General features: G+C 45.9%; 1 protein-coding gene across 1 annotated transcript; it reads left to right on the forward strand.

The window, feature by feature from the left end:
- The first annotated feature begins 4957 nt into the window (after window positions 1–4957).
- On the forward strand, window positions 4958–26534 carry Ube2z (ubiquitin conjugating enzyme E2 Z). The gene is made up of 7 exons (XM_070028286.1): window positions 4958–5374; window positions 7286–7358; window positions 9756–9943; window positions 13317–13428; window positions 19815–19927; window positions 20761–20851; window positions 24531–26534. Exons 1-7 carry the CDS (start codon window positions 5055–5057, stop codon window positions 24699–24701), a joined length of 1068 nt encoding a protein of 355 aa, XP_069884387.1. The 5' UTR covers window positions 4958–5054; the 3' UTR covers window positions 24702–26534.
- Window positions 26535–26681: the final 147 nt, after the last annotated feature.

The raw sequence follows: 26681 nt of genomic DNA on the forward strand, positions 1-26681 counted from the left end.
TGAACTCTGGGCCTGGGCGCTATCCCTGAGCTCCTCAACTCAAGGCAAGCACTCCACCATTTGAGCCACAGCGCCACTTCCAGTTTTCTGGTGATTATTGGAGGTAAGTCTTGCAGCCTTTCTTATTTAGGCTGGCTTTGAACTGTGATCCTCAGATCTTAACCTCCTGAGTAGCTAGGATTACAAGCATGAGTTACTGGTGCCTGGCTTCAAGAGACTCTTATCTACACTAAACCACCAAAAACAAACAAGCCAAAAGTAGAGATGTGCTTCTAGAAGTAGAGCATAGCCTTAAGCAAAAAGATGCTTTGGGGGCTGGGAAGGTGGCATGCTTGAGACCTTGGGTTCGATTCCTCAGCACCACATAAGCAGGGAAAAAAAAGCCGGAAGTGGCACTGTGGCTCAAGTGGTAGAGCACTAGCCTTGAGCTGAAGAGCTGAAGAGCTGAGGGACAGTGCCCAGGCCCAGAGTTCAGGCCCCACGACCAGACCCCGCCCCCCCCCCCCCCAAAAAGATGCTTTGGGACAGCACCCAAGCCCTGAATTCAAGCTCCAGGGTCAGCACCAAAAATAAATAAATAAAAAATTTTTTAAAAAATGAACCTCTTTTCTCTGGTAACTAAGGTAAAAATTTTCTGTTCATTGACCCAGCATTGCCAGATCTTGCACCTAAAAAATAATGGTATATATACATGAAAGCTTATCAAACTGAACTCCAAGAAATGGAAATGAGATTTTTATAATATACTTACTGTTTGCAGTTTTTTTTTCTTTGGTTTATGCCTTGTCACTGCTTTTTTATTTCTGTTCCCTTTGTCTTGTATATAAGTTTATCTTAATTTGTGGAAGGGAAAGGGAATCAGAAACTGCATGAAAAAGGGTACACCAACCCAACAGTGATACTAGACACTATGAACTTTACAACTTGGGGGATGGAATGGGGGGAAGTGGGAGAAAATGAGGGAGAGGATAACAGTGTTCACAAAGACATGTATGTGCCAAAGCCTGACACCAGTGGCTCACCCCTGTAATCCTCGCTACTCAGGAGGCTGAGATCTGAGGATCATGGTTCAAAGCCAGCCCAGGGAAGGAAAAGCCAGGAGACTCTTATCTCCAATAAACCGCTCAGAAAACTGGAAGTGGTGCTGTGGCTCAAGCACTAAAGTGCTAGCCTTGAGCTGAAGAGCTGAGGGATAGCACCCAGGCCCAGAGTTCAAGTCCCACAACTGAAAAAAAAAAATGTACATGCCAGGTGCTGGTGGCTCATGCCTGTAATCCTAGGTACTCAGGAGGCTGAGATCTGAGGATCATGGTTCAAAGCCAGCCTGGGCAGGAAAGTCTTATCTCCAATTAACCACCAGAAAACCAGAGGTGCCGCTGTGGCAGCAGAGTGCTAGCCTTGAGCTGAAGAGCTCAGGGACAGCACCCGGGCCCAGAGTTCAAACCCCGTAACTGACCAAAAAACTTGAAAAAAAAATGTACTCATTCATTACCTTACTTACATAACTGTAAGCCCTCTGTACATCACCTTTACAGTAACAGAAAAAATAATGATATAGTTCTGAGGAGGAGATGCACTGAGGAATTCACTTGCCCGGGCAGACTGGAGTCGTGAAGGAGCTGTGGAGTAGTTTTTCTTTGGGTGAAATTTCCCTGCAAATTGATCACCCTACTCAATACTACCTAAGCAATATTCTGAAATGTATTTATTTTTATGCTGATATGGGTCTTGAACTCACAGCCTGAGTACTGTACCTTAGCTTTTTCACTCAAGGTTGACACTCTACTACTTAAGCCACAGCTCCACTTCCAGCTTCTTGCTGGTTAATTGGAAATAAGAGTATGAGACTGCTTCCTTCAAACTGGGATCTGATCTCCAGACATCAGCCTCCTGAGTAGCTAGGATTATAGGTGTGAGACACTGGTGCCTGGCTTTGAAATCCTTTTATTTATTTATTTATTTGTTTGTTTTGTTTTTGGGTCCGGTCTTGGGGCTGAACTCTGGGCCTGGGCACTGTCCCTCAGCTCTTCAGCTCAAGGCTAGCACTCTACCACTTGAGCCACAGCGCCACTTCCGGCTTTTTTCTTTTTGCTTATGTGGTGCTGAGGAATGGAATCCAGGGCCTCAGGCATGCAAGGCAAGCGCTCTACCACTGAGCCACCTTCCCAGCCCCTTGAAATCCTTTTAAAGTGAAGAAAACACAGGTTTGAAATAGGCAGTTAGTTGATGCTTGTTCAAAAGGCATGAGAAGATATATTTTCTTTGATACACCTAGTAAGCAAACAAACCATTTGGAAGGGAAGCACTGTTAGCAGATTCTTTTGTGTCCTTTCATGGATATTCTTCCATTAATATTGTCATCACAATTATTTGTCCACGTAGGAATGGGCTTGAAGTCAGGGTCTGTGTGCTGTCCCTTACCTTCTCAAGGCCAGCACTCTACATTTGGGCCATACCCTTACCTCCATCTATTTTCTCCGGTTGTGGGGCCTGAACTCTGGGCCTGGGTGCTGTCCCTCAGCTCTTCAGCTCAAGGCTAGTGCTCTACTACCACTTGAGCCACAGCACCACTTCCGGCTTTTTTCCTTTTGCTTATGAGGTGCTGAGGAATCGAACCCAGGACCTCAGGCATGCAAGGCAAGCACTCTACCACTGAGCCACCTTCCCAGCCCTATTTTTTTTTTTTGGTAGGTCATGGGGCTTGAACTCAGGGCCGAGATCTTGTCCTTGAGCTTTTTTCTCTCAAGGCTACCACTCTACCACTTTGAACCACAGCTCTGATTTTCTGATGGTTAATTAGAGATAAGAGTCTCATGGACTTTTCTGCCTGGGCTGTCTCTGAACTGTGATGCTCAGCTCTCAGCCTCCTGAGTAGCTAGGACTACAAGTGTGAGCCACCAGCACCTGGCCACTTCCATCTCTTTTCTTATTTTTTAAATTTTTTATTGTTATTGTAAAGGTCATATGCAAGGGGGTTACAGTTACATAAGTCAGGAAATGAGTACATTTCTTTTTTGTTTTGTTTTTTTGTCCATCATGGGGCCTGAACTCTGAGCCTGGGTGCTGTCCTTCAGCTCTTCAGCTCAAGGCTAGTGCCCTACCACTTGAGCCACAGTGCCACTTCTGGCTTTTTTCTGCTTATGTGGTGCTGAGGAATTGAACCCAGGGCCTCATGCATTGCATGTGAGGCAGGCACTCTACCACTGAGGCAACTTCCCAGCCCCTACATTTCTTTTTTTTTGGGGGGGGGGCGTCCAGTCATGGGGCTTGAACTCTGGGCCTGAGGCTGTCCTCAGCTCTTCAGCTCAAGGCTAGCGCTCTACCACTTGAGCCACAGCGTCACTTCTGGCTCTTTTCTTTTTGCTTATGTGGTGCTGAGGAATCGAACCCAGGGCCTCAGGCATGCAAGGCAAGCACTCTACCACGGAGCCACCTTCCCAGCCCCCCTACATTTCTTTTTTTTTTTTTTTTTTTTTGGGTCCGGTCATGGGGCCTGAACTCTGGGCCTGGGCGCTGTCCCTCAGCTCTTCAGCTCAAGGCTAGCGCTCTACCACTATGAGCCACAGCACCACTTCCGGCTTTTTGCTTTTTGCTTATGTGGTGCTGAGGAATCGAACCCAGGGCCTCGAGCATGCAAGGCAAGCGCTCTACCACTGAGCCACCTTCCCAGCCCACCCCTACATTTCTTTTTGAACACTGTCACCTCTTCCCTTGTTTTCTCCCAATTTTTCCTCCAGATTCCTTCCCTTTCCTCTATTTACATCTTCTTAATGGTTAATTGGAGATTGGAGTCTAATGGACTTTCCTGCCAGCGCTAGCTTTGAATCTTGATCCTGAGGTTGCAGCTTTAGTTAGAAATATATACATGAGCCACCAGCCCCTAGCTTCTTCTCATCTTTATAATTGTGGTAAAACACGATCCCAACAAAACATGAAATCTGTATAAAATATTGTTTGGGTTCATATTACTTTGTGTTAAATCTGAGAGAGAGAAAGAAGGGGAGAGGGAGGAGAGGAGGGAGTGAGATTGAGTCTGAGTAAGTGGACGGGACAGTGAATACCAAAGGATTACAGTAGTAAGTGTGGGAGAATTCTAAGTAGCAACAGTGTCACATAATGGTTTGAACTTGTCTGGGGTGGGATGTGTCTGGCCTACAGCCCCAATTCTGCTGCTTGTTCCTGGTGACCTCATGTAAGTGACAGAACCACTAGGTGCTTCTGGTTTTCCATCTGTCAAAACAGACTAATAATAGTACTTACATCATACAACTGGTGTAAAGAATAAGACAAAGCAGATAAGTTTCTGGTACTGACTACACAGTAAGTGGCAGATACAAAAAATATAACTTTCATTTTCAGTGAATATTAGCTATTATCATTCAGGTCCACAACCCATTATAGGAAATTCACACACACACACAGAGTTCAGGGCTAGCTAAACTTAATTCCCAGATTCTTCAAGACTGGCACAAAAAAGTACACACAGTTACAATCATTCGCAGGTTCTGATTCCTTCTTCCCTCTGGGTCCTGCTGCAGGCAGGGAGCAAGGGTAGCCTGTCCTTGGAGGCCGGATCACCCAGCCCGGAGGGCCTTCAGTGAGTCAACAGCTGTCCTACAAGGAAGCTAGATCTCCAGTCTTACCCCTGGGCAAGTTGAGGATCGCTTCCTTTAGGGCAGTAGATCAGGCTCTCCCCACTCCCTCTGAACTTTTCTTCTCACTAGTCAATGCTGGAAAATGCACCGTTCAGTGCATAGCTCCTCCCGCCGAACGCGCTACCCGTGCGGCTGCGGCTGCGGCTGCGGAGCCCGAGTCCTCCCGCTTTCCGGCCCCGCCTCCGCCCCCGCCCCCGCCCCCGCCCCCGCCCCGGAGGACCGGGTGGACGCTCTGGCACGGCGCCTCTCGCTGGTCCTGGCGGGGTGGGCGGAGCTAGCGCCGCCCGGGCAGGGGAAGCGGAGGGTAGGGACACTCTGGCCCGGCTCTCTGTGGTGCGGGAGTAGCGGCCGCTCTGGTCGGCGGACGTGCTGCCGAGCGGCCCCGGAAGCGAAGCAGCGATGGCGGAGAGTCCGACTGAGGAGGCAGCGACGGCGGGTGCCGGGGCGACAGGCCCCGGAGCGAGCGGCGTCGCTGGTGTGGTCGGCGTTAGCGGCAGCGGCGGCGGGTTCGGGCCCCCTTTCCTGCCGGATGTCTGGGCGGCGGCGGCGGCGGCGGCGGGCGGGGCCGGGGGGCCGGGGAGCGGCCTGGCTCCGCTGCCGGGGCTCCCGCCCTCGGCCGCTGCCCACGGGGCCGCGCTGCTTAGCCACTGGGATCCCACGCTCAGCTCCGACTGGGACGGCGAGAGAACCGCGCCGCAGTGTCTGCTCCGGATCAAGCGGTGAGCCGGGGTTTTCCTCCCCCAGCTGCGAGCTCCGGGGCTCGACCTTCCCCGCCTCCTGCCTTTCCGCACCACAGCTCACTCTGGCCGCCCGGCTCCCCAGGCCCAGATCTCCACAGCCCGGGATGTCCAGAGCCTGGTCCCTTTCCCCCCGCCTCCACCCCAGATCCACGGGCTCCTAACCCCCCCCCTCACGTGCCCAGGTCCGACCCCGCCCCTCGGCGACCTCCCCGGAGCCCTGGCTCCGGACACCCTCCCAACACCCCCCTACCTCCTGACTGAAACCCGACCCTCTGCCACTACGGTACCACCTCCTCCCGCCCTCCGCGCCGCCCTTTTTCCTCACCCCAACCTACCTTGATGCTGCCCGCCCGCCCCACCCGTCGCTTCCCCCCCCCCCCAATCTCTTTGCACTTTTTGTGGCCTATTCTGCTTGCTTGGCCCCTGCCCTCAGACTGAACCAGCTTTCGTTTTTACCCTCAGTTTCCTCAACACCTCCCCCCCCCAAACACATGGTCCCCTCCCTAGGTCTGGATAGCTTCCTTCACTTACCAGATCTTTCCCTCGAACCCATTTTTCTAGTAACCCAGAGCAGTACCACTCTCCCATCTGTTCTAGAAACTGAGGCTCCTCTTCCGCTAGCATTCTGGTTGTAATATCCCATTCAGGATGTTCTTTCTTATATTTTCCTCCCAGCTCCTCTGGTTTACTGTTGTGAGGCAAATATACTTAATTCAGACACAGGAACAAAGACCTGAGTCCTTTCTGTACTTATTTCTTGGGTGACTGATCTTAGATCATATCATTTAATAGATATGTTTTGCAAAAGTACTTGGTGTTAGTACCTGTCGCACAAGAGCAATGTAATACTGTTTATCTATTACTCCCAAAACTTGTTTCTGGATGACCAGATTTCTTCCCATGCCTCCATCACAAGCTTTCTCCTTTAGGTAGTATCACCCCAAGTTTCTTTAGATGGCTGCCTATTCACTTTTCAAGTTTGTAATGAAAGTTAAACAGTATGCAGTGTGTGAAGTACCTGGCACAGTGCCTGAAGGAGGATACCGACTTTGAGATTGCCACCTCTTAACTTAAATTCAGCATGCAACTCTACTCTTTTAGCTGTTTCGGTCTTCCAATTTAGTTACACCTTTGAGTTTGCCAGTATTTCTTTGCTGTCTCCTGTTTACACTTTTTTTTTTTAAATGTTCCTATTACCCTAGCATGTTTCCTACACTTTAACACCAGGCCAATGCTTTTCCTAAGCCTGTTGCTCTCAACTGACCCATTCTGGTTGGCGATATATGACCTAGAAATCATCTCATCTGTAGTAGACACAACACATCATCTTACAGATGTGAGATTTACAGATGTGAGATTGTGTGATTTCAAAGCATTCCCTCTCCCCAGCTGAAGATATCTCTATCCTGTTGCTTCCTGGGCAAGAAGTAGTTTTGCTTCCTATTGGCTTGCACTGAATGGTTTATAGAACGATTTTTTGGGGGGGGAATTATGACTTTCTAGTTACTAAGAAGATCTACACTTGATATTCAGTATAATAACTAGGAATCTCTGAGTTGGGAAGTGAGTTTCCATGTGGGAGGAAGTGAGAGTAACAGGGATGTGGCTTTTTCAGGGTGACATCTGATGCTGTTGGGATCTCTAGTTATTTTTTTCCCTCTCCCTACCCTCCCCCTAAGAAAACAATGCTCCTTTGATAATATGCTCTCTGCCTGCCTGACTACTCAGTTAAGATTTCTCAGTCAGCAAGACAGTGCAAACATTTGTGGTACCAAGCACCACTTTCTCGAACCCTGCCCTCACTGACGTGATAACAACTGTCCTATTTAAGGGATTCCCTTTTTCCCTCCTCCCTCACTGTGTCCCCCACCTCCTCTTGGTGTCATGCAGGGATATCATGTCCATTTATAAGGAGCCTCCTCCAGGAATGTTCGTTGTGCCTGATACTGTTGACATGACTAAGGTATGTAACTTGATGGGAGTTGGTGGGGGTTATTGGGAAATTGGGCCCATAAAGTTGTCTGAAAGATTACTCTGCTTACCTCTCTGGCAATATAGGTGAATAAATCAAGGCCCCCCCCTCCACCCCCCCAAGAGAGTAAGTGGCTTGCCAGGGTCGTACAGTAAGGTAGAGCAGAGCCCTACACAAGTGTCCATTACTTAGGTGCATATAGATCCTGGTTGACATTGCAAATAACAGTTTGTGCCTGTTGCCCCAACTTTGTTATTCATAGGCCAGTCTGGATGAAAAATTATATAGTCAGTCACTCTAGCTACTGCACTGCTTAGCTCTTCCCCTCATCTTGCCACTTTTGATCTTAATAGTGGTACTTTAAGTGGGGACAAGTTGGGGAAAGGGCCAGTGTGGCTGAAGGGTTTATCGTTAAATGGCTTTGTTTAGGCTCTTGTCTTTACTAACTGCTTATGAACATCCCTTCTACTCCAAAGACCATTCCTTTCTTGTCCTCTACCAGAGAAAGCTTACTACATAATATCAAATTTCTCTGACATAAGTAAATACCTTCTCTGGCATTGAGTGTTCTACCCTTGGGAAAGAATATGGGTATAAACAGATATTGGGAAGAAATCAGTTTTCCTAAAAATCTAGTATTGTTTTCAGTAAGAACTGAGAGTTTCAGATTTCTTGAAATAAAAATTTAGCTTTAGTTGGGCGCCGGTGGCTCACTCCTATAATCCTAGCTACTCAAGAGGCTGAGATCTGAGGATCACGGTTCAGAGACAGCCAGGGTAGGAAAGTTTGTGAAACTTTTTATCTCCAGTTAACCACCAGAAAACTGGAAGTGGTGCTATGGCTCAAGTGTTAGAGCGCTTGCCTTGAGCTGAAGAGCTGAGGGACAGCGCTCAGGCCCAGAGTTCAAGCTCCATGACGGACAAAAACAACAACAAAAAAGTATCCTTTTGTTTTGAGTAGTCTTCCCTTTAAATTGATTTTTTTTTTCTTTTTGCAAAAGTTGAAAATGTTTTTCCTGAGACATCTTGTCCCAAAATACTAATGCTAAGCCCATGTCCCAGAATTGACGCCATCTTGAGAGTAGTTGGGCTTGATATGTGTAGGTGGCTAGACTAACCTAGGCTGTTAGCAGGTCAAAGCTGGGACTATAGGTGAGGCAATGTTCTTTTTCTTCTTGCTGTTCAAATTCTAAGCAGATTTAGTACTTAAGAGCCTTTGGAGAAGAAACACAACTGAGTCACCTCAGGTTTTTTCCCTTCAGGAAGGGAAGTCCTGTTCAATAATTATGGCTTGTAGAGGAAGACTATTCAGTGTTCTATGAAATTTTGATTTATTTATGTATTTTTTGGTTAGTCATGGGGCTTGAATTCTGGGCCTGGGCACTGTCCCTGAGTTCGTTAGCTCAAGGCTAGCACTCTACTACTTGAGCCATAGCGCCACTTCTGGTTTTCTGGTGGTTAATAGGACATGAGTCTCAAGGACTATTCCTGCCCCACCTGGCTTTGAACCATGATCCTCAAATCTCAGCTTCTTGAGTAGCTAGGATTAGAGGTGTGAGCTACTGGCGCCTGGCTGATTTTTTATTTTTTTAACCGGTAGTGCTAGGGAAAGTTCTGAGTGGCCCTGAGTGGACTCTGAGATTTGATTTCCCCATTATTTTTTGTACCATTGGCACAGCTAGATGCTGCCTGAGCCATATTCATCATCCATGGAGGAAGCAAGCAGACACTAGGTATTCATCATAACCTTCAGTGCTGCACTGTTAACTGACACTGGTGCTGTGGCCTCCGATCCTTTTCCTCTTTTTCATTTTTACCTCCCCTTTGTGGCATGCATCATGCATGTTTAACCTAGGCAAATTCAAACATACATACTCAGTAAAATACATATTGGTTTCTTAATATTAAAAATACAGGTACAGGAAGTGGCGCTGTAGCGCAAGTGGTAGAGCGCTAGCCTTGAGCTGAAAAGCGCAGGGACAGCGGTCAGACCAGAGTTCAAGCCCCACGACCAAAAAATAAAAATAAAAATACAGGTACATAATACATTTTACACAATAATATTCTGTCCATTTTTATCTGTGTAATGCTGATGAGGGAGGTCTACACAAAAACTATGCTTTAAGGGATGAGTGATTTTTGGTAAGACTTGGTATTCACTTTGAGCTTTAACTTTGGAACATAGCCCCTGAGTATGATGCTACTCCATTGTAACAGGATTTCTTAAATTTCTAAATCCACCTATATGAATGAGTACGGACTGTTCATTCTGTATGGCAAGAACATGGAATTTGGACTCCACAGACAGTGGCCCTATTTCTCACAGGGGTCCAAGAGGGGCTGGGTGGGGCATTACCTCACAATTTTGAGATGGGGTTTTATTTTACAGATTCATGCATTGATCACAGGCCCATTTGACACACCTTATGAAGGAGGTTTCTTCCTGTTCGTGTTTCGATGTCCACCTGACTATCCCATCCACCCACCTCGGGTCAAACTGATGACAACGGGCAATAACACAGTGAGGTTTAACCCCAACTTCTACCGCAATGGGAAAGTCTGCTTGAGTATTCTAGGGTAAGACTTCCTAGTAGCCAAGTTGGTTGTTAGCAAGTGATTGATCTAAACCAGTTTTCAACAACCAGGGTTCCCCATTTGAACTGCAAGGTAAAATATGCTTGACTTTTCTCAGTTTTTCTCAGAAGTATATGATACTTGACTGGTACAATTCTAGATGGAAAAGGAGGGAGATCAAATTATTATATACAAGATATATCTTTTTTGGGGGGAGGAGGGTCTTGGGACTTGAACTGTGGGCTTGGATGTCTGGATGTTATCCCTGAGGTCTTCAGCTTCAAGACAAGCACTTTACCACTTGAGCCACAGCACCAATTCTGGTTTTCTGGTGGTTAATTGGAGATAAGAGTCTCAGGGACGTTTCTGTCCATGCTGGCTTTGAACTGTGATCCTCATATCTTAGCCTCCTGAGTAGCTAGGATTTCCGATGTAAGCCACCAGCGCACGGCATACAAGATATATCTTATGAAGTGGTTCTCAGTGCTTGGTCCCTGAGCTAGCATAGCAGCATCTACAGATTTAGGGGCCCACTCGCTCCAGTTGTAGTATATCAGAAACTCTTGGGTGGGGCCAGCAGTCTGTTTTTTTACAGGTCATCCAAGCATACTCCAGTTTAAGAACTACTCTCTGAGGACATGAAGGGGCTTTAAGCTCCAAAACAGATTGAGAAAAGCTGCAGATCTGTGCCATTCAAGGTTATGGGTATCTTACTGAATCTTTTAGTGAATTACTTTGGAGATGGTGGTAGTGATTGTGGGTATAATTGAACAATTGGATGAAAATGTCTGACACTGAAAGTCAGGTAAACTATGAAATGTAAGTTTCAAGTATATTTTCCTTGGTGCTACTGAAATGTTGCTTCATGAAGTTCCCATTTATTTTGCTAAATTGCTTTCATGGGTTAGTTAAAATCCTCTAGCATTTTGGGGTTGGTCTTTTTTTTTTTTATCATAATCTGAATATCAGTGGAGAGGGAACAGATTATCTTTAAAAGGTAATCTGGTTGGTCGTGGGGCTTGAACTCTGGGCCTGGGCGCCGTCCCTCAGCTCTTCAGCTCAAGGCAAGTGTTCCACTTGAGCTACAGCTCCACTTCCAGTTTTCTGGTGGTTTATTGGAGATAAGAGAATCACGGTCTTTCCTGCCCCGGCTGGCTTTGAACCATGATCCTCAGATCTCGGCCTCCTGAATAGCTAGGATTACAGGCGTGAGCCACCAGTGCTCGCCTCCTGTTTTCCAATTTTGAGGGTGGTGGGGAGGCATCTGAAGTATACTTGAGATGGAATTCATTTCTCTAGAATGCTCAAATCCATATTTTGTTGTGATTACAGCAGTAAGGAAATCCTTTGTAGTAGGTTGTTTTTGAAATCTTTCATCTTAGTAAGGTACCATGATTTTTTTTGTCTGGTAGTGGAATATTATGTGTGTGTGCACGTGTGTGTGCTCATGTACGCACATGCATACATGTATTTCCCATTGTGGTAAAGTCCTTCAATGTGAAATTTGTTCACTAAAGTGGTCTCATTAGGCCAATATAAAGCTGTTTGGAGCATAGACCAGCTCATAGGAGAAACAGGATAGGAAGGTTCTGTGGTAAAGTAGTAGGAAAGGAGAAATTACCCTGGATTAGAAATTTTATGATGAATCACCGTGTAGAAAAAAATTCCACTAGGCACCAGTAGCTCACATATGTAATCTTAGCTACTCAGGAGGCTGAGATCTGAAGGATCACGGTTCAAAGCCAACTCATGTAGGAAAGTTTGTGAGACTCTTATCTCAAATCAACCTCCAGAAAACTGGAAGTGGGGGCTGGGAAGGTGGCTCAGTGGTAGAGTGCTTGCCTTGCATGCATGAGACCCTGGGTTCCATTCCTCAGCACCACATAAGCAGAAAAAACCGGAAGTGGTGCTGTGGCCCAAGTAGTAGCACTAAACTTGAGCTGAAGAGCTCAGGGAAAGTGCCCAGGCCCAGAGATCAGTCCCCACAACTGACAAAAAAACAAAAACAGAAGTGGTAGTGGCTCAAGAGGTAGAACACTTGCATTGAGTTGAAGAGCTGAATGAGGGACAGCACCCAGGCCCAGAGTTCAACCAACAAAAAGAAAAAAATTCCTACTACATTTCTTAAGTTAACTCTGATAGCCACATTAGCCTTTGACCTAGTAAAACATTGGGCTAACTTACTGACAAAAGAGATGGAATGAGAGTTGGTTCTGTTAGCTTGAATTCCTAATTATGTAAAGTTAGGAGTAGCAGGAGACGGGGAGCTCTATCTAGGGGAGCAAAACTGGAAGAGAGGAGCTGCAGGCACATAGGAACAACTGCTCATGGCTGATTTGGATTTTCCCTAGTAGGGAAAGGATAGTGGCCAGTTAAGTCAAACAAGCTTAGTCCTGGCTCAGGTTGTATTTGGCTTATAGCTCTGGTGCCACTCTGTCAATTAAATGAGCTAAAAGTAAATGTCATTGATATCTAAGCTGTCCCCTCCCCTTAATACTTAGTGAGGTTTATGAAAAAAGGGAGCAATTTTGAAATTTCTATTCATGTTCAAGTTGTTTTCCATATGGTATTTTCAGATCTTCCACAGTCTGGAAGTACCCATTACTTTCTTCCTATACTTGAATGGATCACACCTATGGTGTGGTCTTCAGAGGATTTGACACTACTTTGGGCTTGTTAGAGAACTAGCTCCCTGATCATTAGCCTTACCACATGGACTCTAACCAGATGGCTTCAGTCACCTGTGGGCCTCTGCTTAACTGCTCTCCCTCACTAATGTACCACCAACCAATCAATAAATAAAGCTCTGAGGTCTACAGAGGTTAATATTTAGACAACCTTTAGAATTATTTTCTTAGGACTTTTTTTGGGGGGGTCCGGTTGTGGGGCCTGAACTCTAGGCCTGGGCGCTGTCCCTCAGCTCTTCAGCTCAGGGCTAGTACTCTACCACTTGAGCCACAGCACCACTTCCGGCTTTTTTTATTTTTTGCTTATGTGGTGCTGAGGAATTGAACCCAGGGCCTCAGGCATGCAAAGCAAGCACTCTTCCACTGAGCCACCTTCCCAGCCTTTCTTAAGACTTCTATTGTGATACAATTATGCTTGCTGGCTACTGCATCTTTTCTAGCCCAGAGAAAATTCCTTCAGTTACCTTACTTGCTTTCCCCTTTTCTGTCCTATTTGATAGGAAGATTAGACAGTTGACTGATTCTGATGTATGAGGGTGGGACAGAGGCTGGGAATAACCAAAACATTAATCATGAAAGAGAAACTCCTGGTGAGTCATTTGGGGTGGTGCTGCTGCTGCTACTGCTATCTGTATCCCCTCCCAGATCCTTTTCTGCTCAACTTTTTCCCTTTGCTCTGCTGTTTGTAGTACATGGACTGGCCCAGCCTGGAGTCCTGCCCAGAGCATCTCTTCCGTGCTCATCTCCATCCAGTCCCTGATGACTGAGAACCCCTACCACAATGAACCTGGTTTTGAACAGGTAAGGCTCTGACCCCTATAATATTGGGGGGGGGGGCTCTAAGAGATCTGAGATACTTGCCTTCCCTCTAGCTCTTCCCAGCCCCATATATTACATTTCTCACTGTAGGAGAAAAAGTCAGCTGAGTGTATTTTCTGGTTGTTTTGTTTTTGAGGGGTTGTGCTTGTACTGGTGCTTGAACTTGGAGTGTGGTACTCTTGCTCACCTTTTTTTGCTCACAGCAGTTGCTCTACCACTTGAGCTATGCTTCTTCTTTAGGCTTCTTGCTGGTTAATTGGCGATAAGAATCTCAGAGCTCTGAATCACAATCCTCAGAACTCAGCCTTCTGAGTTGCTAGGATTATAGATAGGAGCCACTGGCATCTGGCTGAGTATATGTTCTTTATTTGTAAAAATTAAAGTAACACTATTAAAGTATTTGGCTTGGGTTATTCTACAGAGTGGAAGTCAATGCAGTCATATGGAAATTAATTTTGATTTACAGTGTGAGCATTGGCAGCCATAGATTATTCATTATACCTGCATTTTGCAGCATCCCCTTAAGTAAGCCATTCAGCATTAGGAAGTGCTGTAATGCAGCTGGTGGTGTAGCTCAAGCAGGAGAGTACCTGCTTAACAAGCTTGAGGTCCCTGAGTTCAATCCTCAGTAGTGCCTCCACATTTACAAATTAAGTACTGTTATCCATAGAACCAAAGGATCTGATCATTAGCTAAGGCTAGAATATTCTAGTCAGTACTACCATAGAGAATGTATAGTAAACACACTTTCCCAAAGGTATACCGTATGCCCAATAATGATAGATTTTTTTTTTCAAAAGATTGACAGGAAAGTTTATTGGGGTACACTCCCAGGCTAACTTCCTGGTTGGGATCAGAGATGTCACAATGAGTTTGGTTATAGCAGAGCTTTTATAGGCAGGGTAAAAGCAGCACTTGTAGTGAGCGGGGACTTGTAGCACATAACTTGTTTTGCCCATTTGAATGGTTTTAGGCCAGTGCACAGCATCTTGGATTTGGAAATGGGATGACCACAGTCATCTGGCTACTTCCTCCTGAGAAGGGGCATAAAGGGGCTGTATGCGGGTTGAGTAAACCGGTGGAGGAGAAGCAGCTGGTTAACCGTCCCTCTGGTCATTTTTTGGATGCGGCTCTGAATAGACCCAAGCCAAATGTGGTGGATGCTCAGAAGGCCAGGCTGAGGTCCTGGTGCAATGAAGGAGGAAGGGGGGAGAAGGAAGACAGGGAGAGAGGGAAGGGAGAATGGCAGATTTTTATGTATAATTTCTTATTTAGGTCATTTTGACTATATGAGGTAAATACTGATAGTTTGCTCAGATATTCATGTATTTCCATGATAACACAGATGAATTTAATACTGGAGATTTAACAATAAGCATCCAAGACAAGATTTATCATTGTTTTCAAAGTACCTTCGTGTATGTGTGTGTGTACGTGTGTACGAGTGCGTGTGCTATGCTTGAGGCTTGATCACAGGACCTAGGTGTTGTTCCTCAGCTTTTGAAGAGTCTCGTGGACTTTCCTTCTCAGGCTGGCTTGGAACCATGATCATCCAATCAAATGCTCTACCATTGACTAACACTCCAAATTTACAGTGTTTTTTGGATTTTTTTTTTTTTTTTTTTTTTGGTCAGCTGTGGCACTTGAACTCAGGGCCTGGGAGCTGTCCCTTAGCCTCTTTGTGCTCAAAACTAAGAGCTCTACCACTTGAGCCATAGTGCTACTTCCAGTTTTTGAATGATTAATTGGACATAAGAGCTTCATGGAGACTTTTCTGCCTGGTCTGATTTCAAACTGTGATCCTCAGATCTCAGCCTTCTGAGTAGCTAGGTTTATTTATATTTGTAGCCACCATGCCCAGCTACTTTTTTTTTTTTTTTTGATTGTGGGGCTTGAACTCTAGGCTTGGGCGCTATCCCTCAGGTCTTCAGCTCAGGGTGAGAACTCTTCCACTTGAGCTACAGCACCACTTCCCGTTCCAGTTTTCTAGTGGTCTTTTGGAGATAAGAGTCTCAGGGACTTTCCTGGCCAGACTGGCTTTGAACCGTGATCCTCAGATTTCAGCCTCCTGAGTAGCTAGGATTACAGGCGTGAGCCACTGGCACCCGGCTAGCTACATTTTTTTCTTTTGAAAAATCTCAAGCTCTCCTTCTGATAGATTTAGAATGATTTAGGTTTTCAATGATTCTGGAATCCTAGAGGTATATAAAGGAGTTAACATGAAGCATCTTTTTTTTGTTTTGTTTTTTGGTCGGTCGTGGATCTGGGCCCTGTCCCTCAGCTTTTCAGCTTAAGGCTAGTGCTCTACCACTTGAACTACAGCGCCACTTCCGGTTTTCTGATGTTTTATTAGAGATAGGAGTCTCATGGTCTTTCCTGCCGGGCTGGCTTTGAACCATGATCCTCAGATCTCAGACTCCTCAGTAGCTAGGATTACAGGTGTGAGCCACTGGCGCCCAGCAAAGCATCTTTTTTATTTGTTGTTTTTTTGCCAGTTCTGTAGTTTGAACTTAGGGCCTGGGCTCTGTCCCTGAACCTCTTTGTGCTCAAGGCTAGCACTCCAACATTTGAGCCACAGCACCACTTCTGGCTTTTTCTAAGTTTTTTATTGGAAATAAGAGTCTCACAAACTTCTGCCAGAGCTGGTTTCAAATCATGATCCTCACATGTCAGTCTCCTGAGTAGTTAGGATTACAGATGTAAGCTGCCTGAGCCTGACACCGTGAAGCATCTTTTACTAATTGATGGCATTTTTCATCCCCTTACTCCTCCCTACCAAACCCTCCCCCTCCCCCCCCCCCCCCCATGCTGGTACTAGAGCTTAAACTCAGGGCCTGGGCATTTTCCTTAGCTTTTTTACTCAGAGCTGATGCTGTACCACCTGAACCGTAACTCTGCTTCCAGCTTTTTAGTAGTTAATTGGAGTTAAAGAGTCTCAACCTTCTGAAGGGTGGCTTTGAACCACAGTTCTCAGGTCTTACCCTCCTTGTAACTAGGATTATAGACATGAACCGCAATTGTCCAACTAGTAAGCCTGTTCTATTGTATGTATTATTTTCATTTTTGTTTGTTTTAGCAAGAATTTGTATAGCAAGGTTAAATAGAAAGAAATGGAATTTAGCATAGCAAGGTTAACTAGAAACAAATGGGAAAGAGAGAAACATTCCTGCTCCCATTTAGGAAATAGGAGTTAAAGACTATGTAGCCTTCCTGGCTCCCGTGGCTCATGCCTGTAATCCTACTCAGGAGGCTGAGATCTGAGGATCACAGTTCAAAGCCAGCCTGGGCAGGACAATCTGTGAGACTTTTAGCTCCAATCACAGCAAAAGCGAGAAGTTGAGCTGTGGTAGAATGCTAACCTTGAGCAAAAGTTGCTCAGGAACACACCCAGGCCCAGAGTTCAAGTCCAGAGACCAGCAAAAAAAAAAGAAAAGAGAAAACTATGCACATTAGTTTCACTAAATAGCGCTTTGAATGGTGAAAACACAAATAGAATATTGTCATACTTGAACACTTTATTTATTTATTTTTTTTGGTCTGGTCGTGGGGCCTGAACTCTGGGCCTGGGCACTGTCCCTCAGCTCTTCAGCTCAAGGCTAGCACTCTACCACTTGAACAACAGTGCCACTTCCGGCTTTTTTCTTTTTGCTCATGTGGTGCTGAGGAATCGAACCCAGGGCCTCATGCATGCAAGGCAAGCGCTCTACCACTGAGCCACCTTTCCAGCCCCAACTTGAACACTTTAAAAAACACAATTTTAAACGGTATTGGTGGCTCTTGCCTATAATCCTAACTACTTCGGATGCTAAGATCTGAGGATCACAGTTCAAAGACAGCCTGGGCAGGAAAGTCCATGGCACTCTTATCTCCAATAAACTACTCAGAAAAAGCCAGAAGGGCTGGAAAGGTGGTAGAGCGCTTGCTTTGCATGCGTGAGGCCCTGGGCTCGATTCCTCATCACTATGTAAATAGAAAAAAGCTGGAAGTGGCGCTGTGGCTCAAGTGGTAGAGTGCTAGCCTTGAGCTGAAGAGCTGAGGGACAGCACCTAGGTCCAGAGTTCAGGCCTCACAACCAAAAAAAAAGCCAGATATGGTGCTCTGGCTCAAGTGGTAGAGCTCTAGCCTTGAGCACAAAGAGACTCAGGGACAGTGCCCAGGCCTGAGTTCAGGACCAGAGGAAAAAAAATTAAAAACAGTTTTAGGCACCATATATATTATCAAACAGTCTTTTTTTTTTGGGGGGGGGGGGCGGGTCTGGTCGTGGGGCCTGAACTCTGGGCCTGGTAGCTGTCCCTCAGCTCTTCAGCTCAAGGCTAGCGCTCTACCACTTGAGCCACAGCGCCACTTCCGGCTTTTTTCTTTTTGCTTATGTGGTGCTGAGGAATCGAACCCAGGGCTTCATGCATGCAAGGCAAGCGCTCTACCACTGAGCCACCTTCCCAGCCCTATCAAACAGTCATTTTTTTTTTTTTTTGTCAGTCATGGGGCTTGAACTCTGGGCCTGGGCGCTGTCCCTCAGCTCTTCAGCTCAAGGCGAGCACTCTACCACTTGAGCTACAGCGCCACTTCCGGTTTTCTGGTGATTTATTGGAGATAGGAGTCTCACGGTCTCTCCTGCCCGGCCTGGCTTTGAACCGTGATCCTCAGATCTCAGCCTCCTGAGTAGCTAGGATTACAGGCGTGAGCCACCAGCGCCCGGCTTATCAAACAGTCTTAAAGGAAGAAATGAACTGAATGATTTTCAAAAACAAAACTTGAATTTCCACGCATGATACACAGCTTAGTCGGTCCTCTAGTATTGTGAGTTAAGTCATTGTGTGATCTGCTTCTGAGTGTTTACCTATCCTTAACTTTGTAAAGATATACCTCCCCAAAAGCAAGATAAAAGTTTGAAGCAGGAAGTGGCGCTGTAGCTCAAGTGGTAGAGCGTTCGCCTTGATCTGAAGAGCTGAGGGACAGCGCCCAGGCCCAGAGTTCCAGCCCCACGACCGACAAAAAAAAAAAAAAAAAAGTTTGAAGCAAAAAGTGTGTGTGTGGCAAGGCGGGGGGTGGGGGGGTGGGAGTGGTATGCACAAGCACACGTGTGTACATTGATACTGTAGCTTGAATTTGAGTCCTGGGTGCTGTCCCTTAGCTTTTTTTGGGGGGGGAAGGGGGGTCCAGTCGTGGGGTCTGAACTCTGGGCCTGGGCGCTGTCCCTCAGCTCTAGAACTCAAGGCTAGTGCTCTACCACTTGAGCTACAACGCCACTTCCGGCTTTTTTCTTTTTGCTTATGTGGTGCTGAGGAATGGAGCCCAGGGCCTCAGGCATGCAAGGCAAGCGCTCTACCACTGAGCCACCTTCCCAGCCCCTGTCCCTTAGCTTTTTTGCCCTAGACTAGTGTTCTACCATTTGAGTTACATCTTCATTTCTGGCTTTTTAATAGTTAATTGGACATAAGAGACTCACAGACTTTTTCTGTCTAGGCTGGCTTCAAACTATGATCCTCAAAATTCAGCTTCTTGCATAGCTAGGATTACAGGTGTGAGCCATCAGTACCTGGCTTGAGATTTGTTGAAAGGCAGCATGTATTTAGCAGAAGTTGGGCAGCATTATTGGAGAAGTGAATCAAACATCTGCAGTGTATAATAGTGAGCACTATGAATCTTAAGTATTTTTGGTTTTCTCCGTGGAACTATATACCCGTGCATTGCAAGGGTCTACTGTATGTGGTGGTTTTCCTTTTAATCTTTACCTGATAGGTTCAACAATTTTCATTCTAGAAATAGAGCCTTGCTATATAGTTCAGGCTGGCCTAGGCCTTGAAATCTGCCAGCGCAGCCTCTTTAGGGCTGGGATTCAGGTGTCTGCCACCATGCCCAGCTGATGGAAGAAAATTTGATGGATCTAGTACATTGATTATAGGCCAGAAGATCCTTAATAGAATGAGTGTTTGCATATGTGGGGAAGCCAAGGTTCTCAAAAAATAAAGGCTTAGCTGGTCATCAGTGTCTCGTGCATATAATCCTAGCTACTCAGGAGGCTGAGATCTAAGGAACATGTTTCAAAGCCAGCCTGGGCAGGAAAGTTCATGAGACTCCTATCTCCAATAAACCACCAGAAAACTGGAAGTGGCGGTATGGCTCAAGTGGTAGACTGCTAGCCTTGAGCTGAAGAGCTGAAAGACAGTGCCCAGGCCCAGAGTGCAAGCCCCATGACCAACCAAAAAAAAAAAAAAAAAGAAAAGAAAGCTTAGTTCTTCATGCTGTAGGGGAAAATGTCATAGCTTATATCACATTCCTGGTACTACCTTTGAAGCCTCTTCCCATTGGTGCTTCTTTCTGCATAAATTTTGTTTTTGGATTTTATGGCATCTTCCAAATTACAGGAAAGACATCCAGGAGACAGCAAAAACTACAATGAATGTATCCGGCATGAGACCATCAGAGTTGCAGTCTGTGATATGATGGAAGGAAAATGTCCCTGCCCTGAGCCCCTACGGTATGTGTTAAAAGGGCCTGCTATGACTGAGGGCCTTTGGAGTGGAATCCAGTGTTGAGGGAGATAGAAAAGGAAAAATGTAGTTCATACATTTTTTTACCTCCTTGGTAGTTCAGATCAAACCAAGAGCTTGGCATACTTAGTGTCCTGCCATTTGCTTAAGTGCCCCAGCCCTTGTTTTATTTTTAGACAGGGTCTATGTAGTGCAAGGTTGGCTTCAATCTCAATCCTCCTGCCTCTGCCTCCTGAGTGCTGCCATATTACACGAGTACACCACCATATCTGTCCTGGCTCATGCTTTTAAAGAGATGTGGATTACCCAAGAGGAAGTTCAGAGAGTTTCTCAGTTGTTGAAGAGTCCCAGTGGGAAGAGTGGTGGGAGAGACAGTTCATGCCTTTAGGAAGCCTCCAATTTGATGAAGGCTTCATACTAACTGTTGCATAGACAGTGAGGGAGGGAACATTTCATAATAAACCTATTTCTTAGTGTTGTTTATTTCTGAGTGTTAGACCTCAGTAAACAAAGTTGTAATTAAACTTCCTAGGAGATTTTGAGTAGGATTTAGGCTTGGGAAGACCTTTGGAAACTATAGAGCTGAGCACGGCATGAGTTAGGGTTGGGATTCAATTGATGAGTATTACAGACTTTTCGTTTTGTGATTTCTGAGTTATAAGGGAAATGAGCTATCTCAAACATCTGTTTTTCCATTTAAAGATCTGTGTGGGAAACAAAATCTGGCCTTAGGAACTCTGGCTGTGTAATTTGACATTAAGATTCAGAAGTGAAAGGAAGATTTGCCTCAATGTTTCTAACTTCTCTACTTATTTTTCAGAGGGGTGATGGAAAAGTCCTTCCTGGAATATTATGACTTCTATGAGGTAGCTTGCAAAGATCGCCTGCACCTCCAAGGCCAGACTATGCAGGTAATACAGCCTCTGCTGCTAATTCTAGAAGCCTCACAGAAAATCATGTGAAATCCCCACACCCTAAAGTTAATATCCACATCTTGGAGAATAGCACAGCTTAAAGGAACCTGTGTCATTTGAGGAATTGAAACCCAGAGAAGAGACTGACTGGTTTGAAGTCATGTACAATTGGTTCCTAGTTCGTGGCATAAAGTAGGTACTCAGAGTAATTTGAATCATCCTCTTCTCCAGGAAGTATTCTTTTTTGCTCAATAATCTTCAACCACTCTGAATCTCAGGGATGATGACAGTTACTCCTGAAATTTTTTCCCTATCCCTAAGGGATCACAGAAAGGTAGTTCGAACAAATCATGGATGTTCAGTTCTCTTCTAGAAGTGATAGCCAATTAACAGTTCATTTTGTCTTTACTTGGGAGATGTGATCTTGCTTCCAGTAAGAATGCAGTTGTGGGGAGAGTGTGATGGCACATGCCTGTAAATCTGGTACCTAGGAGGCTGAGTCAAAATTCAGGGTAAGTTCCGGGCTAATTTGGATTAGTTACTCAAAATATAGACAGGTTGGGGCTTCTTTTAATAAAGAGGTTCTTGGGGCTGGGAAGGTGGCTCAGTTGTAGAATGCTTGCCTCACATGCATGAGGCCCTGGGTTTGATTCCTCAGCACCACAGATAAAGCCGGAAGTGATGCTGTGGCTCAAGTGGTAGTGATAGAGCTGAATTGTTCAGGGACAGCATGCAGAGTTCAAGCCTCATGACCACCAAAAAATAAAGAGGTTCTTGTTTTAGAAGTGGTGGCTTGTGCCTATAATCCTATCTACTTGGGAGGCTAAGATCTGAAAGGTCACACAGTTTGAAGTCAGCCTAAGCAGAAAAGCCTGGGAGAATCCTGCAAAATAACCAGCAAGAAGCTGGGCTGGAGGTATGGTTCAAATGGTGGAGTACCATCCCAGCCAGCAGGTTAAGCACATGTGAGGCCCTGAGTTCAAATCCTAGTATAGGAAGAGAAAAAAGTTGTTGTTTTTGTTGTTTGTGGTACTAGGAAGTAGAACCCAGAACCTCAGACATGTCAGACAAATACTCTATCCCTTGAGCCACTCCCAGTTCCCTTTTTTTAATTTTTTGAGCCAGGGTCTTACATTTTTCATGAGCTGGCCTTAAACTTGAAGTACTCCTGCTTCCACTTCCCATATAAATGCCATCACCCATATAAATGCGCCACCACACCTACCTAATTAAGAAGTTCCTTTCTATTATATGGTTGGGAGGTGGACGCAGTACCAGAGTTTAAACATGGCCTCACATTTTCTCTGCTTGCTTGCTTGCTCAGATGACACTCATTACTTGAATCACACTTTCAGCCTGCATTGCATTTGTGTTTGTGTGTTGGTTTGTTTATGTGCTTATGGTGGGGTTTGAACTCTGAGCCTCATGTTCTCAGTGTTGATTGGAATTTTTTGGTTGTTGTTCCTGTCTGGTACTTTACCACTTGATCCAGGCCTCTAGTTTCTGGCTTTTTTGTTGGTTAGCTGGAGAAAAAAGTAGAAGATTTGTCTGCCACCATAGATTCCAAACCCAGATCCTCAGATCTCAGTCTCCTAAGTAGCTAGTTTTATAGGAGTGAGCCAATACAGCCCTGTTTTTTTGCAGGTATTTTTGGAGACAAGAGTCTCACTGATTTGTGCCTGGGCTTGAACCTTAGTTCTCCAGATCTCAGTCACTTGAGAACAAGGATTACAGTCATGTGCCACTGGCACACAGGGAGGGAAGAGATTCTTACTGACCAAATTTCAGATCAGTTCTTCTGTCCAGAGTCACTTCTATGTCTCTGGCTGGGTCCCTCATTGGTGTCTTAGCTAGAAAAGAGATGGTTTGACTTTTATCTCCAATTAACTACCAAAAAAGTCAGAAGTAAGGCTGTGGCACAAGTAGTAAAGCATCTCAGGGATAGTACCCAGGCTCTGAGTTCAAGCCCCAGAACCAGTACAGAAATGCACAAAGCTCTAGGTTCTGTCCTTAGAACTAAAAAAAGAAAAAGTGGAATGCATTTTTTTGTGTGAGCTGCAAAGAGGACAGACTATTGAAAATTGTGTAGCTTTTTGTGACTGTCATGCAAAGAGGTTTTACCTTGAACCCTGCAGTGTGCTGCTGAAGTTCTTATATTGTACTTAAAACTTTTTTTTTTTTTTTTTGGTATTGTGGCTTGAACTCAAGACTGAGTTCTCACTTGGCTTTCTTGCTTAGGGCTGGCACTCTGCCCCCATCTAGTTTTGAGGCTGGGTCTCTTGAGTAGATAGAATTATATAGGCATTAAGCACTGCAGTCCCCAACCCATGGTTCTTTTTTTGGTATGTTTCATTTGTTTTATTTGGTTGTTTGGTTTTTGTTTTGTGCAGTTCCTGGGGCTTGAACTTTGGTCCTAGGGATTATTCCTGAGCTTTTATGCTCAAGGTTAGCACTCTAGAACTTGAGTCACAGCTATACTTCCAGCTTTAGAATCTTTAGAATCATGGACTTTATTGCCTGAACTGTGGATCTTCAGATCTCAGCCTCCTGAGTAGGTAGGATTACATGTGTGAGTCACCAGCATCCAGCTCCCCATATTTTATTGTTTGAGGACAGTTAAACTTTTCCATACTGTTTGATCTCAAATCACAGAGACTAAGAAAGATCAAAGCCAGGTAGCCCTGGAGCAGTGTCCAGAAACCTAGATGAGATTGCCAAGATGTCATGTCATGTCATGACATGAACTCTGGGGAAGAGTTCAGGTGCTTATCTGGAAGTTAGAACTTTTGCTTCTATACCTGCATATAGCAAATAAAGGATGATTATTCCCTTTGGTTTTAGAGATTAGTTGGAAACAGGCATACTTAAATGATTATAGAGTAGGTATTGAACTTTTCTAGCTGTCTCATTGATTTCCAGAAGCCCATGTGAAATCCCCCCACAAATAATGATAGCCCACCTCTCATAGAATGTCTCCGTCTTTCTGTATTATTGGCATTTGGTGTGGGGGGGGGGGAGGCCGCTGGAAGGGTTGTTGGGGGGCGGGGTTCTAGAACTTGAACTCTGCCGGGGTGCTGTCCCCGAGCTTTTGTGCTCAAGGCTAGTGCTCTACCATGTGAGTTATTGCTCCACTTCCAACTTTCTGAAAGTTTATTGGAGATAAGTCTCATGGACTTCCTTGCCCAGGCTGGCTTTAAACTTCATCCTCAGAACTCAGCCTCCTGAGTAAAGTAGCTAGGATTACAGGCATGAGCCACTAGTACCCGGCTGAATGCAAACATTTCAATGTCAGCCCAAGCTGAGGCTGGGGCAGCAAGTGTGCCGCAGCATTTGTAACTGCTCAAGGTTTTTTTTTTTTTTGGTTGGTCATGGGCCTGAACTCTGGGCCTGGGCACTGTCCCTCAGCTCTTCAGCTCAAGGCTAGCACGCTACCACTTGAGCCACAGCGCCACTTCCGGCTTTTTCTGCTTATGTGCTGCTGAGGAATGGAACCCAGGGCCTCATGCATGCAAGGCAAGCACTCCACCACTGAGCCACCTTCCCAGCCCCTGCTCAGGTTTTTTCTTCTCATGGTTTAGAAAGTGAGTTTGTATTTCACTTGGGTCCAAAGCTGTTCTCTCTAGGCTGAGCCACCCATGCTTAAACATTCAATTCCCTTGTCTGCTTTTATTTGCAGGACCCTTTTGGAGAGAAGCGAGGCCACTTTGACTACCAGTCCCTCCTGATGCGGCTGGGACTGATTCGTCAGAAAGTGCTGGAGAGGCTCCACAATGAGAACGCTGAAATGGACTCTGATAGCAGCTCATCTGGGACAGAGACAGACCTGCACGGGAGCCTGAGGGTTTAGACCCCACCCCCCTCTTCCCTCCCCCAACTTGAGAGTCCCAGCAGAGTCCCTTTCCCCCACCCCAGGAATGGAGAGGCACACCGTGTATCTCCCTCCAAACGTGACGTCATCTTGCAAGATGGCAAGAAATGAGCAAGCTCAGATCCCAGAGTGTGGGAATGGGGGGGTTCCCAGTCTGACCTCCTTGGCGCTGGAGCACCTGGGGCTGTGTTCATCCTGAATCAGGGCCAAGGTACCTTTATAGGAGCACCCGGGGTAAAGGCCTCTGGCAAAACAGAACAACCATCACACCTCTCCGCAGGGCCAGCTCCTTAAGGAGAGAAGACAAATTGCAGTTCCAAGAGGGAGTGTGCCCAAGTGACTTACGGGGGTATCTGGAAGGGAACTTGGGGTGGGGGCTGTCTTGTGACATTTAAGCTGTCTGGGTGTTTCTGTTCATATTCAATCTTGAAGCAGGGCTCCCCAATGCCCTTTTCGTCCCTCTCTCCCCTCCCATGTTATTTCCCACAGGCCAGCATAATTTTGTTTTTCCTAATTTATAGTCACTGTTCTAGACAGACCAAAGAGAAGGAACAGTGGTGGAGTCTAGGCTGCTGATCAGTAAGCTTTACCTAGCACCTGAGCACCTTTTTCCCCTCCCTCCATTTCCTCCATTTTAGGTTTCAGACACAAGGTAAAATAGGCCTGGGACTAACCCAGGTCTTGGTGAAGCCTACCCAGGCACCGTAAGAAGCCTGAAAGTACTGTCTGTTCCCACAATCACTGATTTGAAAAGTTCCTGACGCAGGCCGGTGCAGTGTGTATGGTATTAGAGCCACTACATAGAATAGTCCTTACAGATTTTCATGAGTACTAGTCAATGAGGGTATTTCTCGAGGGTGGGACACAGTGGGGAGACTGATGCTAGTCTTTATTGTAATTTGTTTGGCTGTCCTTGTGTATTTTCACCCCAGCCGATAGTCCTCCTCCTCACTTCACCCCTGGGGATTTGTGGGAAGCAATGGTAGCCAGTGGCAGAAGGGGATTGGAGCTGGGACTACTCCCTGATCCCCTCCCGGCTGCTCTTTGTCACTGGCTCTGATTGGGTGTTTGCCTGGCTGTGTTGCTTCTGTGTTTAGCTGCAGTGATGCTTTAGTTGGTTGGCTCAGAAAAATGTGCTTCGGATGCCCTGTAACTTGGACACCAAGGGAGTCCATCCTTCCTGTTTGATTTGTTCTCCCCCAAACTTGCAGATTCTTACCATTGGGATGCCCAGTAGGGAACGGTGATCCATGTGGTGCAGGGCTTTATTCCATCCAGAAACACAGAAGGGAGACTATGATGCCTCCCTGCCTTGCTTACCTGAAGGTCTCTGCCATATGGATCATGGGGATGCTGGGGAAATAAGTAGAAGGAGATAGGGCACAAAGGGCACCATCCTACTTGAGAGGGCAGGAAGCAAAGGAAGTAGACAGTGTGGTGTGCTTGGGGAACTTGTTTATCTTGGATATCTGAAGCCTGAGTTTGTTCACGTAGAGACTCAAAAAGGGACCCTGCTTCCAATTTTCCTCTTCCATTCCCAGAGCTAGTCCAGGGCCGAGAAGAATGCCCTTGGTCTGTGGGTCCAGTATTGTCTGTCATCCACTTAAGTGTTCCCACTTTCAAGTGACAATCTTCTCCTTGGCCCTGCCATGGGGCAGAGCATGTCTGGCATAGCAGCCTGACTTTTATGCCCTAATCTTAAGTTGAGAAAATATATGCACAGGAGTCAAAGAGATGTCTTTATATCTGACTGTACATAAATGAAGTTTTTTTTTTCTTTTTGGTGCAATAAAGTTTGTTTTGGCAGAAGGAGGAAGCGCCTGTGGGTGTGGGAGGGTTTAATGGAAAGGAAGAATGGGATCATCTCACCCACCACACCTCACCTAGGTCTGGGATCTGAAGAGCTGGCTTGTCTGGGGGAGGAGGGAAGGGAGCAGGAATACCAGATTTACTGAAAGC

Source organism: Dipodomys merriami, unplaced genomic scaffold (genome assembly GCF_024711535.1).
Source record: "Dipodomys merriami isolate MVZ:Mamm:240054 unplaced genomic scaffold, mDipMer1.0.p SCAF_19, whole genome shotgun sequence".
Taxonomy (NCBI): domain Eukaryota; kingdom Metazoa; phylum Chordata; class Mammalia; order Rodentia; family Heteromyidae; genus Dipodomys; species Dipodomys merriami.